The sequence below is a fragment of the Dermacentor albipictus genome, chromosome 6 (genome assembly GCF_038994185.2).
Source record: "Dermacentor albipictus isolate Rhodes 1998 colony chromosome 6, USDA_Dalb.pri_finalv2, whole genome shotgun sequence".
In the NCBI taxonomy this organism is placed as follows: Eukaryota; Metazoa; Arthropoda; class Arachnida; order Ixodida; family Ixodidae; genus Dermacentor; species Dermacentor albipictus.
Window position 1 is genome coordinate 104,920,492 of NC_091826.1, and position 16,729 is coordinate 104,937,220.

The window sequence follows — 16,729 nt, forward strand, 5'->3', positions numbered from 1 at the left end:
TTTCCGAACCTTTGACTGGTGGAAAATCGCTCGTTGAACCTGACAACGAAACTGTGCACACAGGGCCAGTTACGTGTGGAACAGTGATTGAGTCGCATGATTCTTAGCCATTTCGTCTGTCGTGCAGATTGGCTTTATGATACCCCAACTGACCTAAAGTTGCGACACCCCTTCTGCATTTGGGAGAAAAACTACAAAGCAAAATTTCATATCCAGTAAATAATATTCCTACAAAACACAGGTCCACTAATAAACTGAGAACCGCCTTGGTATTCATTACAACAGAACATCGCTAATTCATTAGTTTCAGAACAAATGCGTTTGATTCTGTTCAGTCGAAATTCTGTTGATAAAAATATTTTCTAGATCTTCATATACTAGAACTGAGCTGTAGTCATTACTGGCATACTAATTTAGTGTTCCCTTTATTAAGAGTAGTAGTGTATGCAGTAGAATCTCGGTGATATGAATCTCAAGGGGCGGCGAAAATATTTGGGTCACCTGAAAATTTGTATCGCCAAAAAATAAGAAAAAATAAGGTTTAGACCAGAGGTCCATGTACAGGGGATTTATTTCTGTGGAAAGAAGTGCCGGATGTCTGGCTGCGTCTTCTTTTTCTTCTTTTCATCTAAGTCAGCCAGCAAAGAATGTGTTTTTGCACAGTCTCTGATGCAACCGCACGCCACAGTATGTAAAGTGCATGCATTGTTTCTGCTGCCGTCGGCAGCTGATCATCACAGCTGTTGTAGTTATCTTGGTCACCGTTGCTCGGGATTTCAACATGCGATGTGTTCACGTCATTCACAATGTCTACAACACTTCGCAGACCGCCAGTTGCGAGGTCACCATCTGCGGTCACAGAGTTTTTGGCAGAACAGTACACGCCAAGAAGGTCCCAATTTTCAATCTGGACCGAATCTGGCTCTTGTGAACAGGTGGCCACACTGGGTTTGAATATGCCGTACTTGCTGAAGCAGTTTGCAATTGCCATAGGCGACACACAATGCCAAGCCATTGCAACAAACTGTAGGGCATCCAGAAGATTGATCTGCAAGTTTGCATTCTTGCAGTCAATTTTTGTCAGGAGACGTCGCACCAACAAGCTATCGTAATGATGCTTGACATTATTGGTAATGCCACCATCGAGCAGCTGCAAGTGACTGGTGGAATTTGCTGGTAAAAATTCAACTTTCATGCTCTGCAGCGTCATCTCTTTTGGGTGTGCTGGGCATTGATCTAAAATCAAAACAATTTCCTTGTTTTGACTAGACACCTTCCTATCCAGGTAGGTAGCAAACTCCAAAAACAATGACGACATCATCCACACCTTTTAATTATCTTTATAGATGCAAGGTAACCGCCCAGCTACCTCGAAGCATCGCGGCTTCTGTGATTTGCCTATGGCTGTCAGCTGCAGCCTCTCTGGACCGTAGGCATTACAGCATAACAGCACCGTCGTGCGTTGCTTGCTCTTCTGCCCACCCTGGCAGGCTTGACCTTTAAAACACAGACTCTTCTTGGGCTGCAGGTTGTAAAAAAGTCCAGCCTCGTCCACGTTGAAAATGTCTCGAGCTTCGTAGCCCTCAGTTAACGCTGGCAGTGTTGCTTCCATCCAATCCTCAACAGCAGAGGCATCGACCTTCTTAGATTCGCTGTAGACAGTCTTGTAGGCAAGGCCATGCCTGGCTTTAAACATGTGCATCCATCCTCCGGGGGCCTGAAAATATTCTATGCCAAGCGAAAGTGCTGCATTCGTGGCTTTTTCACATGGGACTTTACCGTCAGCACTGACGCTAGATGCTGTCACTTCTTTAAACCACGTCAGAAGAACTTCTAACTTGACGGGATGAGAAGTTTTAGCTCCCTTTTTGTTGACGCCAAAGCGCTGCACATTGAGCATGCTTTGGTCATGCTCACTAACAAAGGGTTGATAGAATATATGGTGCTAGGCCTAACTCCTTGGCGAGGTCTGCGTGCTTTTTCTTCGGTTCCTCATCCACTTTCTTCAAAATTTCAAATTTTTATTTAAAGGAGAGTGCTTTCCACTTCCGCGACGTTGTACCTTTGGGAGCTGACATGGCTCTTGAGGATTGATGCTTGTGAACAGACACGCGCCTGTGCAGGCGAAATGGCATGAGTACTGAACGTCAGCAGCGAGGGGGAATGCTTGATTGCTGCCACGGCTGCGGTTTACTAAAAAAATACAGAAAAGGAAGCTGCAGCCAGCAGAAAGGAAAGGGATAGCAAGAAGGTAGGTAGAGGGAAATAAATGATGGGAGGGCTAAGGGAAATGAACAGGTGTAGAGGGGTTGCAATGTTCTGTTCACTCGGAGCAGCACCTCGCTCGCCGCTAGCGTGAACATGCCAGGAGGAGGAATAGCGTTGGCGGGGAAGGACTGATTGCTTTTGAGCCGGCGCGCATCCACGGCCGCAACGAACATCTCGACACATCTGGCCTCCTGCCCACACTGCCGTCGGTTGCTCGCTGCACGCATGTTCGTATCACCCGCAGCGGAGTGATAAATGTGTGCAGATCATCCAAATTTTTTTACATTATGTACAATGCGCTTTGGTCAGGAAATCTTGAATATTCATACCACAATGAAATTTGTATCAGTCGAATTCGTATACTAATTGCTATATACTTAAGTTATTGATAGCTTGCTACATTCTTGTTATGCACTGCTAGGAGACTCCCAAGTATGTGCAGAACTTTTTTTCTTGCCCAGAATTTGTAAACATCAAATTATATTTTGTGAAAAATTTTGGGATGTCTGATATTTGATTCAATAATTGGATATCTTTTTTTCTTGGTTCAATCGGATGTTCGATTCGAAATATAATATTCAGTATTCGCCCGCCCTTAGTAATTATATGCAAGATGTGCTGTGGCAGTCAACTGTTGCGTTTGGACGAGACTGGTTTCCAAGAAAACTTAAGCACCTTTGTAGTGCAGCTCTGCATGTCTACTGCACATCTGGAACACACTGTCACACTGACTTATTGGTTATGTATTCGAGGTGCAGTTCCTTCTTGGTCTGTTTAATGTGTGCCTTTCACATTTATCACAGCGACTTGTATTTGTTACCTCCTTTTATTCATGTCGGTGTTTCTCACTTGTGTAGTTTCTATCGACCCTTCTGCTGTAACACCTTAGTGGTGGTGCAGATATTGTAAATGAATAAGGGCTAAACTGCTGCTTGTGTTCTTTACAGAGCATAGATCCAGCCAAAGAAGAAATCAACCTGGAGTTGCGCGACAATATTACGGTCGACAGGTTGGCACAGCGCGTTCCTCGAGACCATCCTCGCTACCACCTGTTCCTCTTCCCCCACAAGCATCAGGGGGAGAAATTCAAGAGCATTGGTAAGGACTAATGCCATTTGCACAATGCCGCATTGTCCTACCTTACCCTTCTGGGTGCAAAGAGTTCTGTCCATTGGAGACTGACCTTTTCCACATTTCCTTGTACCTTCAGAATCGTGAAAAGTGTACAGCTGCAGAATGTACTAAGAACTTCGGGTTCTTCAGTGAGTTTTGTCATGTTTACAAAATGTTGTGTATGCACTCTCTATAGAAATGTCAGATATACTGTCAGTGGCCTATTTTTCGGACCCCCAGGAACCGCAAAAACATCTAAAAAAATGAATGCACGCAGTTTTACTGCGCCCAAAGTATCAAATTGCGACGGACATGTCAAAAATAGCTCGTAACGCCTGCTAGTACATTTATTTGGCATCTCGGTGCTCGTACTGTGACAGGAGACGACGGGTTTCCGCTTGTATAATTAAGGAACACATACTACAGTGAAACCTAACCTGAATCAGTGGTTCTTGGCCATGGATGTGTCGGGGACCCCTTGTGGGCCGGTGGAAGTGATGGGGGATCCCTAGCAGGGATGGGGCGGATGGGGGAGACATTTTTTTTTTCTTTTCGATTAAGGAAATTGGCAATGAACATTGCGACGTGTTTTATTTTTTTATTATCTTGTGCGGATTGTTGCCGCAGTTCCGGGAGCAGGTACCGGAACTGGCAATGAGTCATGGCTAAACCGGCCTACAAAAAACACCCAATTTCTAGGGGTTTGCTAATATCAAAATTCTTGAATATGAATATTTAAGCCTCAAATATTGAATATCGAGTAATGATATGCACATGCATTTATTAGCAAGTTGGGTTGATTTGAGCAATTACATTGTCAATGTTACAAAGCTAGACTGGTAGGTTGTTATACTAAAACATTGTGCATTTGGCTCGTGTTAACTAACTTGGAAAATTGAGTAATTCCCACTAGCTGTCCACTTGCCAACCAATGCCTTAATATACCACATGTGACCTTGTGCCAGTTGTCACATATCGCATTTGCTTTCAAGCAATAAAGTTGCACGTGGGGATGGTGCGGACAAAAAGAAAAAAAAAAAAAAGCTCACTCGCTGTCCGCAAAGCCGTGCCCCTTGCTATAGGGAACCCAAGCTCAAGTTTGGGCGCGCGACGACAGCGCGCACTGCTGCCCCAGCGAGCGAGCAGTGCAAAACTGGGGATAGACGGCGCCTGCGCCGCCAGGCGCAACCAGTTTGCAGGCGGCCATTGCACGTGCGCGCCCGCGCTATTCAGTCGAGCCGTGGCGCTGTGGCGTCGCGCCGCCAGCTGGGAGCGTTGTCAGAAGGCTTCTTGCGCGAAGTTGAGTTTCCACAATGGCAAAAGCGGCCCCGCCGAAGCGAAAGCACGGTCCGAAGTACTGTTGTGTCGTGGGCTGGTGTGTCGTAACGAGCCCCTAATTCTCGTACTTTCAGTACTGGCACAGTTACTTCACTGAAGCAGTGCATTCTACAGCATGAATGTTTTTCTAACTCATTTGGGAAAAGGTCCGAGACATCTTGTTCTAGGCGTCTCTTTGGCTTTCCGCTTGGCTTGCCCGATTTCTGTGGCTGGCTGATGCATGAATTTACTTCTTTATTGTTGACGTAAATGCACACCGCAGCTGCGTGCTTGCACTGAGCCGTAATGCCAGCTTTGCAGGTGCATCTCCTTCTCGAAAGCAAGAATTCCTCTTTTCATGGCACGACCACTGCAGCTATGAAAGAATGAAAATAAGGGTGAGACAGTGAAGCCATTTGCCACTACTTATCAAATGCAGCTGCCTTGCAAACTTGCCTCTACAAATATTCAGCAACATGGCATGGTGCACATTTATAAAGCTAACTCCAAGTTTGCACCTCTGCCACAATACTCCAGGCTGCCCTATAAAGCGAAAATAAACGCATCATAATGTGCTTACGTTTACTAATATAAACATTCAGCACAGTGTTTCGAGTGTGCGTCCACTAGCGCGCTAATTACGCGAGCGCATCACGCGCACGATACCATATCGCGCCTTTAATTCGGCATCACTCACACTGAACTGCGTTCGCGCAGCACGTTTTATGCGCCTGTAAAGCCGATACTTTCACAAAACTCGAGTGCAGGCACGACGCGACCGCCGAAATCAACGAGGTGAGTAGTTCCACTAGCTTCGCAGTGCTTAAATTTCAGCTGCCTCGCCACCAAGTCAGTGGGTGATCCTCCAACGGGCGAAGCACAAGTGTTGTATCTTCCCAGGCTTTTCAGTGGGATGCCATGGCCGTACAATTATTTTTTTTTCGCACGCCGCAAACGTGCGACCCCGACAGTAGACGACAACAACTGTAAGGCTGCCATATCAAAACAACTAAAGCATACGCTTCATATTCGACAACGAAAAACATCGAGAGTGCGCGGCTTCATTTCGCAGTGTGTATAGACAATCAGTATTTTTAACATATGACAGAATGACCCGCACCTCGAGGTACACGTCGTACACGATGTTGTCGCTCACTTGGGAAATACATTTTGCATTGAGCTGTGCATCGTTGCCGTTGATTGTCTGCTCCACAGAGTTTACGTGACTGACGAGCTTTTCTCCTTTTAACAAGTTGGCTTTCCTAAAATAGCTGGCCGATCTTTTTGAAGCCGCACTGAAGGCGATACATTGTGACGCGCCGCACGTGCAAAGCGAGGAGAGGGCCCTGCACGTGCACAAAAAGCGAGCGGCTGCAGCGCGGCGCAGCAGAAATGCGCAGCGGATATTCCCAGTTTCGACTTTTTCTGCCACAGATGGCGCTACCCGTCAGGAGCAGTGGCGCCGCTCGCGGTGCTTGGGTAGCCTATTGAGAGGCTGGCTTTCCCGCACAGTTCAGACGTTTAGTGGCTAAGTGTGCTTTACAAGCGCAATTTCGCCAGCAGTGCGAAATTATCACAAAATTAAGTACCATACCGCAACAATATTGCCATGTCTCTTCTATGTTGACGACAAAAATAATGATGGGAGCTTTAGTGGGCTTCATGTTGTGCATGGGCTTAGCGGAGATTAGAAGATGAAATCCTCTCTAGGCTCAACTACTAAAACAAGCTGTTTTTGTTATATGTGTCCTTGTCTCCTATCGTCATTGCAATGCGACACTGGTAGAGGTGCGGGGTACGACAACTTGATGCTCCGTACCCATCCTGGGAGCTGTTCATCCAGGCCAGACACTCTGTAGCCCATTGCAACGCCTGTGAATCGTGCATCGTTTCAGTCGTCGTTTGAAAGGCCTTGCTCTGGAGCTCACCCCGTTGCAGGAACTTTCATCCAGATGCTACCCATTGCCATCCATGGCTTACGCCAGCTTGCCGCAGGATCTTGAAAGCGTGCGTTTGTCCAGCCCGCCACAGCTAACCCTTCTTCAACCATGGATTCCGGATCGCTTTTACAGTGGCGCCTTTCAAGACGTTGAAGACTGACTTCACCAGTTTGAGTGCGTTGCCAAGATCAATGAGTGGAGTTTTAAACAAAAGCTCACCAATGTATATCTTGCCAAGAAGGCAGTCTACCTACCTGGAGTGACTTCTGCCAGCTGCTCCTTGATGCCTTTGCGAGTGTCGACCGATGGGACCATGTCCAGCGACTAATTCAGCTACGGGCTCAGAAACCCAATAAAACCATCGCAATGATCTCTGAAGGCATGACCTGTCTGTGTCGTAAAGCCGACCCAAGCATGACAGATGATAAGTTATGCTACCTCATGCGCGGCGTTAAAGAGCAGTTGTTCGTCAGACTGGTGTGCAATCCACCAAGTATGGTGTCTGATTTTATCAAGGAAGCTACTACTATTGAGCGAGCACCTCATCAACTATATATGCAGTATGATCGCTTGTCCAGCTGCAACAAGGTCAACACCGCCACCATAGCTGTTGACACTCAGCACTCTCTGCGCGATCTGATTAGGGAGATTGTTCATGAAGAAATTCAGAAGCTTGCGACTGTGACAGTGGAACCGCCAGTGGTCTCTGTCGCCAAAGTCATATGTGACGAAATTAGGCAAGCATTCTTGTCTCCGAGCTTCATTCCATGAGCTACGCTGCCGCGGTCTGATGTTCACCACCTGTTATGTCGATACTGCCGTACCGCAGCCATTGACTGCCATACCTTGGTCATCCCAGGAAGAGCCTCCTAGACATCCGCAGTTTCGAAATATGAATGTATGGCAGACTGCAGATCGGCGCCCACTCTGTTTCAACTACGGTGGGGTCAGCCACATTTCCCATCATTGCTGGCATCACGACATACTGTTTCGCCCTCTCTGCCCATGGTTTGACAGTCGGTGTGCTAATGATGAGTACTTGCAACACCGCCAAGCTTCTTTTCAAGGGCCTCCAGGCACCAGCTGTCATTTTGACGAATGCCGAGCCAATGACGAGGAGTCGTTGCCAAATCACCAGGCCGACATGGGCCACGAGTTGCGCTCTCCATCTCCTACACATTCGTCTGCACCAATACACCGGACTTTCGCTGACCTCAGGGGCCTATCCCATGCCGGGGAAAATAAAGGTGGTGACCTCTGGGGGTAAGGTTGCAAGCCGTCAAGACGATAAAAAGCCTCAGTTGCAGGACGCTATGAAACAGACGAGCCATAACAGTGACAAAGTTGTAAGCGCAGACCTCATTGTTTTTGTTGACGGGCAGCAAGTGACATCTTTTGTCGACGCTGGTGCCAACTTCTCCATAGTAGACCTCACAGACATCGTGGGCAGGGTCCCGTATAAGGACAGCAGGCGGCCAGTTACTGATACCTGCCAGACAATGTACAGAAAGAATCAACATAGGAGATGCATCTTTCATCGCCACTTTCATCATTCTTGCCACGTGCTGTGAAGACTTGATTATCAGGATGGACTTTTTGAAGGAGTGTCGTGCGGTCATCAGCATCCCAGACCATTTGGTAACATTTTACCGTAGCCCTGATCCAGTTGATTACTTAGAACCATCACACAACTCATTGCACTTCAGTGATGACGACGTTGTCATCCCACCTCTGTCGTGCACTCTTCTTTCTGTGGCATGTGGTGTGCCATTCGACGGGGAAGGAGTTGCAGACCAAATAACCCCGCTGTTATTTACTCACGATATTTCAGTTGCACGAGGTATTGTCAACGTCGTTAATGGGCATGCGGATTTGTTGCTGACAAATTTCAGCATGGAGCATCACCACTTTCCAATAGACACGGCAGTGGCCTATTTCGACGATGTTGCAGGTGTTCAGGGCTACTTTTCAGTGCTTCATGAAGCATCTGCAAAGGATCTGGCTTCTGTTCTTGGCGTCGGCACTACCTTGCTGCAAGAAGAACGACAAAAACTTCTCGCATTACTAGCCGAGTTCCAGGGCTGCTTTGCGTCGACATCAGGAGTGTGTCGCACACACTTAACCAAGCACCGAATAATCACTGAAGACATGGTCAGACCAATTCACCAGAACTCTTATCCTGTGGCTCTAAAAGATTAGATAGAACCAAATGCTAAGAACCGTGTTTGCTACCGTACAGATTTTTTAATATCTTTTTCGAATCGAATTCAAATAATAAAATTTTCTTGCTTTCTTCTTATTTATTTTTTTTGTTGTTTTGCGGGCTTGGGTTATGCGGACCCCCATTTGAGAACCGCTGCTCTATATAAGTAACTTCAGTATAATGAAATTTTCTATGTAGCAATGTACTTAACTTTTCATAACTTCTTTTCAATAGAACACCACATATTATTTAGAACCTCAATATAATGAAGTGCATCTATACACGATTTCAATGTAAAGAAATTTCACTGCCATTGCGAAGGAATACCAATACAATAAATGGAAGCTTTTGCAAGCGCAGATGGTCAAAATGGCTGAATTACATGTGGCCGCTTGTGAACGCACCTCTCAAATCACTCGCCACGCAACCAAGAGTGACCTCCAAAGTGGAGCAGTGTTATGTGTGACATAAAGTCCAAGTGCGATAAGATCCTATTGCGTCCCATGCGCTGTATGTTTTGGGTTCAAGTTAAAGCATGCAAGGATAAGCTGATAAGGATGGTGGTTTGATGAGTGCCGTCTATTCACGCGAGCAAGAGGAAACGGAAGAGGGGAGCGAGCTTGTGGTAACACGATAAAGCACGTGCGAGGGGGGAGGTAGGGGGATGGAGAGGCAGTGGTGGGGGGGAGCACGTATTAGCATACACACAACCACCGTGCCCTGTTTTAGAGGTGATCTGCCATGTGTGCAAAAAGTGGAAGTGCCGAGATAGCCTGGCATTATGTGCACTGTCTTCCTACCCGTTCGGTGTGGTAGGTTGCATGATATCAATTTCCGGAGACGTGTTGAAGAGAGGCAGACGAAGCATTTGCTCACCACTGCCTTCACTTTTCATGATCGCGTCGTCCCGATGAGGGTTACACAATCAGCCATGGAGGCAGAGTAGATGTGAAAGCGTGGCTGGCTTCACTTTGTACGGCTATCATCGATATCAATGATAGATATCATTGACATCTAGATATAATTGACACAGTACGAAACCGTGACTTTTGTTGCCGACTCTCAGTTAAAGAAATCAAAGAACACTTTTTCCTCATTCAAATTCTTTTTCCGATTGCTTGATAATTAGGAAAATTTTGCAACTCCTTCCATGTAAGAAATATTCATCAGTAAATATGCTTACTTGTATAAAAGGTCAAATTTCAGTATAGCAATATTTCGATATTGCAACGCGAATTGCTGATTTTACCGATTTCATTGTATCAGGGGTGAACTGTATATCTCAGGACAGTGGCCCCTATACATTTTAGTAGGATTCACCACAATTGCCGCAAAACACAGGCCCTCTATTAAATGGAGAACTTCGGTGGTATTCAGTACAACAGAACGTCGTTAATCCATTAGGTACAGAAAGAAAATTGACAGTTCATTCTGTTGAACAGAAATTCTGTGGATAAAAAAGAAAACATAATTTTCTGATTTTTGCATATTAGAACTGAGCTGTAATTAGTGCTGGCATGCTAACTTGACATTCCCTTTAGTAAGAGTAGATCTGGATCATACTATATATATCTTGATTTCTATGTACCTAAGGTACTGATACTCGCTTCATTCATTCATTCATTCAACTTCATTCAGGAGACTCCTGAGCATTGCAGCACCATATTTTCTTGACCAAAATTTGTCAGCAATAAATTGTGTGAAAAATTTTCTGATATTCGATTCAATATTTGGCTTTTTTTCTTGATTTGATTTGATATTCAACTTGAAATCTACTATTAGGCATTCGCACACATATAGTAAAAGGGATAAAAGTAGTCTGTAGGATAGGAACTTACCAATTTTCTAATTTATGGGCCACTGTTTTCCTGCATATCATAGGAATCACTTTGACTAGTAGTGATGCCAACAAATCTCCATAATAGCTTTTTGTGTGATTTGACTTAGTAAGAAGGTGCATATTTTGTACATTTCAGATTTTTTTACTCTTTGTACTTAGATCCTGTTCACAGCCACCCTATGAGCACCGCCGTGTTTGATCATGTGGTAACGCATCCATTGGTTGGCTCAGCTGTGTTCGTTGTCTCTGTGTTCACAATGGATGTGCATGACTGTGGCTTGGCAAACTTGTGTTTTTGGCAGATATCGTAGACTGTGACTCGGTGGACGACACAAAGCTTTGGCCACGGCTTCCTAGGCTTTCTGGGCTCATTATGCCTTGTCCAAATAGTGCAAGCAGCGTATACGGTGCTTGTACTAGAAGCAGTCTAGAAATGTATTGCAAGCTGTCCAAACGTTATACTTCTTAATTAAATTAGTATTGTAATGTCTTCTGCTCTGTATTTTTCATTCGGCAATCACTTTGAAGGAGTGGCTTGCAGTGGCGTAGCTAGGTCGTCTGGCACCCGGGGCCCATAGGTCTTCAAAGCCGGTGTACCCTCTGATACGTCGGGACGGTAAGGAAGAATAGTGTCAATGGGAAATGTTGGCTCGCGGCCATACACAAGAAAGAAGGGGGAAAAGTCCGTCGTTGACTGGGGTGCCGTATTGTTGGCGTACGTGACATAGGGAAGGACGAGATCCCAGTTGGTGTCGTTGGAGGCGACATACATTGAAAGCATGTCGCCAAGAGATCGGTTAAAGCGCTCTGTCAATCCGTTTGTTTTTGGGTGATATGCCGTGGTATAGCGATGAATAACGCGACATTCAGCGAGAAGTTTTTGAATGACATCGGCGAAAAAGACGCAGCCTCGGTCGCTCAGGAATTCGTGGGGAGCGCCGTGACGTAGAACGAAGCGTTAAAGAAGGAGGCAACGTTGCGAGCCGTCGCGGCTGGTAGAGTGGCCGTTTCTGCATACCTCGTGACGTGGTCTATAGCTACAATGACCCTGCGATTACCAGCAGCTGTGTATGGCAGAGGTCCGTATAGGTCTATCCCAACCCGGTCAAAAGGTCGCGAAGGGCACGACAAAGGTTGCATTGGTCCAGAATGGCGGCAAGGGTCAGGCTTGCGGCGTTGACATTCTGTGCAAGAGCGAATGTACTTTTGCACAAATGTGTACATACCGCGTCAATAAAACCTATGACGTAGTCTGGTGTAGGTCCTCAAGAGACCAGCGTGTGCGCACTGAGGGTCGGCGAGGAAAGTGGCGCATACATCAATGCGGAGCTGCCGAGGTATTACAAGCAGCCATTTGCGGCCGTCGGAACTGTAGTTACAGCGATAGACAATTCCGTCGCGGATGACGAAGTGCGAAGCTTGTCGGCGTAACGCTGGGATGGTGGGCGTGCAGGTGAATTAGAGATGTAATCTATCAAAGATGAAATCCAGGAGTCCTTGTGCTGCTCCAAAGCCATGTCGACAGAAGCGAATGGGAGAAGTGGGTCGTCTAGGACAGACACACTGACAATGCTGGCGTGGACAGGCGAGCGCGAAAGAGCATCGGCATCGGTGTGCTTCTTGCCTGAGCGGTAGACAACCCGGATATCGTACTCTTGGAGCCTCACTGCCCACCGGGCAAGGCGGCCGCAGGGATCCTTGAGAGACAACAACCAGCAAGGTGCGTGGTGATCGGTAACAACATCGAGAGACCGGCCGTACAGGTATGGGCGAAATTTTGTGATAGCCCAGATGATCGCGAGACATTCTTTTGCCGTGACGGAATAGTTCGCTTCAGCTTTCGTCAGAGTGCGGCTTGCGTAAGCAACAACATATTCTTGGCAGCCGGGCTTTCGCTGGGCGAGCACAGCGCCAAAACCAACACCGCTAGCATCCGTATGGATTTCTGTGGGAGCAGTTCGATCGAAATGGCGCAGTATCGGTGGTGTTGTGAGCAGGCGACGTAGCGTCGCGAAGGCATCATCACAAGTCGGGGACCACGCGGAAAGATTGGGGTCACCCCGAAGAAGCTCTGTCAGAGGTGCCATAATCGAAGCGAAATTTCGAATAAAGCGGCGGAAGTACGAGCAGAGGCCAATGAAACTGTGCAAGTCTTTTAGAGACGTTGGCTTCGGAAATTCTTTAACAGCACGAAGCTTAGCGGCATCAGGGAGAACGCCGTCCTTCGACACGAGATGTTCGAGAATTGTCAGCTTGCGTGCCCCAAAGTGACATTTTTTCAGATTTAGTTGCAGGCCAGCGTCACTGAGACAGCGTAAAACCTGCTCCAAGCGATGAAGGTGAATAGGAAAATCTGGTGCGAACACTATTACATCATCCAAATAACACAAACACGTGTTCCATTTGAGACCTCAAAGAATAGTGTCCATCATCCGCTCAAAAGTCGCGGGCGCGTTGCAAAGTCCGAATGGCATCACACGAAATTCGTATAAGCCATCTGGTGTGATGAAAGCAGTTTTAGGCTTATCTTCTGCAGCCATAGGCACCTGCCAATAACCAGAGCGTAGATCGAGGGAGGAAAAGAACTCTGCACCTTGTAAGCTGTCGAGGGCGTCGTCGATCCGCGGCAATGGATAAACATCCTTTCGGGTTATTTTGTTTAGGCGACGGTAATCCACGCAAAAGCAGATCGAGCCATCCTTCTTTTTAACTCTAACAACTGGCAATGCCCATGGGCTGTCGGACGGTTCAATGACACCACGCTTTAGCATGTCACCTACTTGCTCATCAATGACGCGTCATTCTGTCGATGAGACGTGGTATGGTCGCTGCCGTAGCGGTGAGTGAGAACCGGTGTCGATACGGTGACATACAGTCGTCGTTCGGCCCAGAGAAGTGCTATGGCTGTCAAAAGCAGGGCGAAATTTCTTGAGGAGACGGAGAAGGTCATGGCGTTGCGTGGGGCTTAAGGCATTGTCGATGACGTGGCTGAAAACGTCTTCAGGCGGTGTGTCAGGTACAGGACTACAGTAGAGGGTGTTGACCTCTGACGATCCAACAGGAAGTTTCGACGTGGTAATGGTTTCGTAAGGCTCCACAGTGCCGAGAGATTCACCATGAAGCAATGCAATCGGGAATGGGAAGTGGTTGTGTATAGGAAGGAGAGTAGCACCAGCTCGAAGGCTAAGCAACGCAGTTGGGAGTGGTGAGAGGTGGCGGTGGACGAAAGCAGTGGAAGGCGTGAAGAGTACGGTAGAGTCGGAGGCAATGGAAAAGGATACAGGTGCCAGAACAGATGCGTGCGGAGGTATATGGATGTCGTCAGTGAGGGACAACTTGGTGCAGGAAAGCGAAACGTCATCAGATATGGCATTGCCAAGCGAAGAGAAGGCGACTTCTGCACGGGAGCAATCAATAACAGCTTGGTGACGGGAGAGAAAGTCCCAACCTAAAATAATATCGTGGAAACAGTGGGGAAGAACGATGAACTCGACTGTGTAGAGCACTCCTTGAATTTCAAGTCTGGCGGTGCACGCAGCCACCGGCTGGACGTGCTGTGCTGTGGCCGTGCGGAGTAAAGGACCGAAGAAAGGCGTCGTGACTTTTCGTATTGAGCGGCATAGTTTTTCGGCAATTACAGATATGGCGGCACCTGTGTCAATGAGGGCAAGCACAGAGACTCCTTCAACAAGGTTGAATAACGTTGGGCAGCGAACGAAGAGGGCTTGAGCGTTGTGATGATTACGCAGTTCTTGCCTCGGGAACTGCACCCCTTAGGTTTCCGTGTCAGCGGTAGAGGGACGTCGACGCATCGGCGAGAGTGAGCGACGATGAGAAGAAGGAGAACGGCGGTCGGAAACTGGGTGAAGGCTTGGGCAGGGAAGGGGTAAATCGCGGTCTGGAGCGTAAGACAACGGATGGTTGTACGCGGCTGTGCGTGGGTCGTCGCGTAGATGAAGTGGACGACGGCGGCACAGGCGTGCGACGTGTCCGGGAATACCGCACGAATAGCAGATGGGCCGATTGTCCGGTGTGCACCAGGGATTAATTACTCGATGGGCTGGAGGTCGTGGTGGCGTGGGGGTAAAAACAGGGCTAGGCATCGGAGGTGAAGCCCGGAAGGTCGGTGGTCGTGCGACGGCGTCGGCGTAAGTCAATGGGGCGGTGAGTTGAGGCGCCCGTTCCAGAGGAAGGACCTCGGACACTTGTTCTTCTATAACCTGTCGTAGGGTCGGACTAAGGGACGAACTTGACTCCGGTGGGTTGGAGATTAGGGAGAGCTGGCGAGCAACTTCTTCCTAGACGAAAGCCTTGATTTTCGAGAGGAAGGTGGCATCTGGAAAAGGAGAGATCAAGCCGGACAACGATTCCTGATGGGGAACAGGACGGCAGGTGAGGAGGCGTTGACGGCGGAGCTCGTCATAGCTTTGGCACAGTTCAATAACTTGGGCAACAGTGGAGGGGCTCTTTGAAATGAGCATCTGAAACGCGTCCTCATCGATACCCTTCATGATATGCTTAATTTCATTGCCCTCAGTCATGGATGCATCGACGCGTTTACAGAGATTGATGACATCTTCGATGTAACTGGTAAAGTTCTCACCAGGCCGCTGAGAGCGCGACAGCAGACGCTGTTCGGCACGAAACTTTTGCACAGCAGGGCGGCCAAAGACCTCGCTCAACTTTGTCTTGAACACCATCCAGCTTGGGACTCCGCTTTTGTGGTTCCGAAACCACAAGTGGGCAATTCCGGTGAGGTAGAAAGGGACGGTGGTCAATTTCGTGATGTCATCCCATTTGTTGTTCCGACTGACGCATTCGTATGATGAGAGCCAGTCATCAACGCCGTGGTCGTCAGTGCCGCTAAAGATAGGAGGGTCCCGCTGACGGAACGTGCCGGGGCATACGCTAGACTGGGGAGCAGATGGTAAGCTCGTGGCGCTTTCGGTGGTCATGATGGCAGGGAGAGTCCGGCTGCGCAATTCCAGGAATGCAGGAGACCCAGCAAACCTCCACCAATTATGGCAAAGAAGTCCAACACGGCTGTGGATGACACGAAGGACGCGGACAAGAAGACGCAGCAGCGTAGGCTTAGCCAGTCAAACCAGGAACAGCGTCTAGCCCGAGCCCCACTTCAGTAGCGCTGGCGATCCGGCTGCGGAGCTCGGCACGGCGCACTTCTTCTTCCTTACAGTGTATTGTTTCCATTCAGTTATTCTTGATACGTGGACGGTAGAGTGGGTGTAAGTTTGATCGTGTGTTGGGGTGGATGTGTAGCGTTAGCTTGCAAGTAGCTTACTATTCCAGGAAACGATGCTACTCCTTTGTCACCGTAAAACAAGTGGTACTCACTCTTCCAACATTAAGGTTCGAAGTCCTTTCTCTGGAGGTTAGCGATACAATGTTGGCAAACGAGTGAATTCTTTTTCCCCTAAAGGAAATCTGAGCATCGCAAAAGGCCAGCAACACAGGGAGTCTTTGTGTAGCAGTGTTCTGCGAACTGAGCCACACAGATTCATTCCACTCTTCTATATGCTAATCACTGTTCTTGCAGCCAACTACTGCACAGGTCTTCCCTCTTCTGGTCCACATTTTGCAGCATGAATAAAGCACAGTGTTTTAGTGAACACCCAGGTGCATTTCCTACAACTGATTACACACTAGCAGGGCAGAAGCGGTAATGGTTTCGTATTCGTGCACTTTCGCTAAGGCAACGTGCGGCGCGCCGTTGAAAGCGCCATCTCTACGTTGCAACTATTTAGTCTTGAAATAAAATGTGAAAACTTAAAGAAGCACCGAAAATGAGCACATTTATAGCAGTAATGAAGGAGTTAATGGCATTAATGTCCATTGTCACTTTAGGCGTAGTGCATTCTCACAGCTCGGTTGACTGTTCAATGTACAATCTCTCCCAGGGATAACAGTTCTGCACACGAGGAACAGACATTAAAATACATGTGTCGTATTTATTTGAATGTAAGGTCAAATTCTTTCACAGAATAGCCCTGAAGTCAGCCGTCGCCGTAAATGTGAAGCTGACGGACTTAG

General features: G+C 47.7%; 1 protein-coding gene across 1 annotated transcript in view; it reads left to right on the forward strand.

Moving 5' to 3' along the window:
• twf (twinfilin actin binding protein) overlaps positions 1 to 16,729 on the forward strand; it is a 40,944-nt gene that overhangs the window by 13,703 nt on the left and 10,512 nt on the right. Inside the window, exon 6 of the mRNA XM_070541205.1 lies at positions 3,216 to 3,366. Coding sequence (XP_070397306.1) covers positions 3,216 to 3,366 — 151 coding nt within the window. The remainder of the gene's footprint in view (positions 1 to 3,215; positions 3,367 to 16,729) is intronic.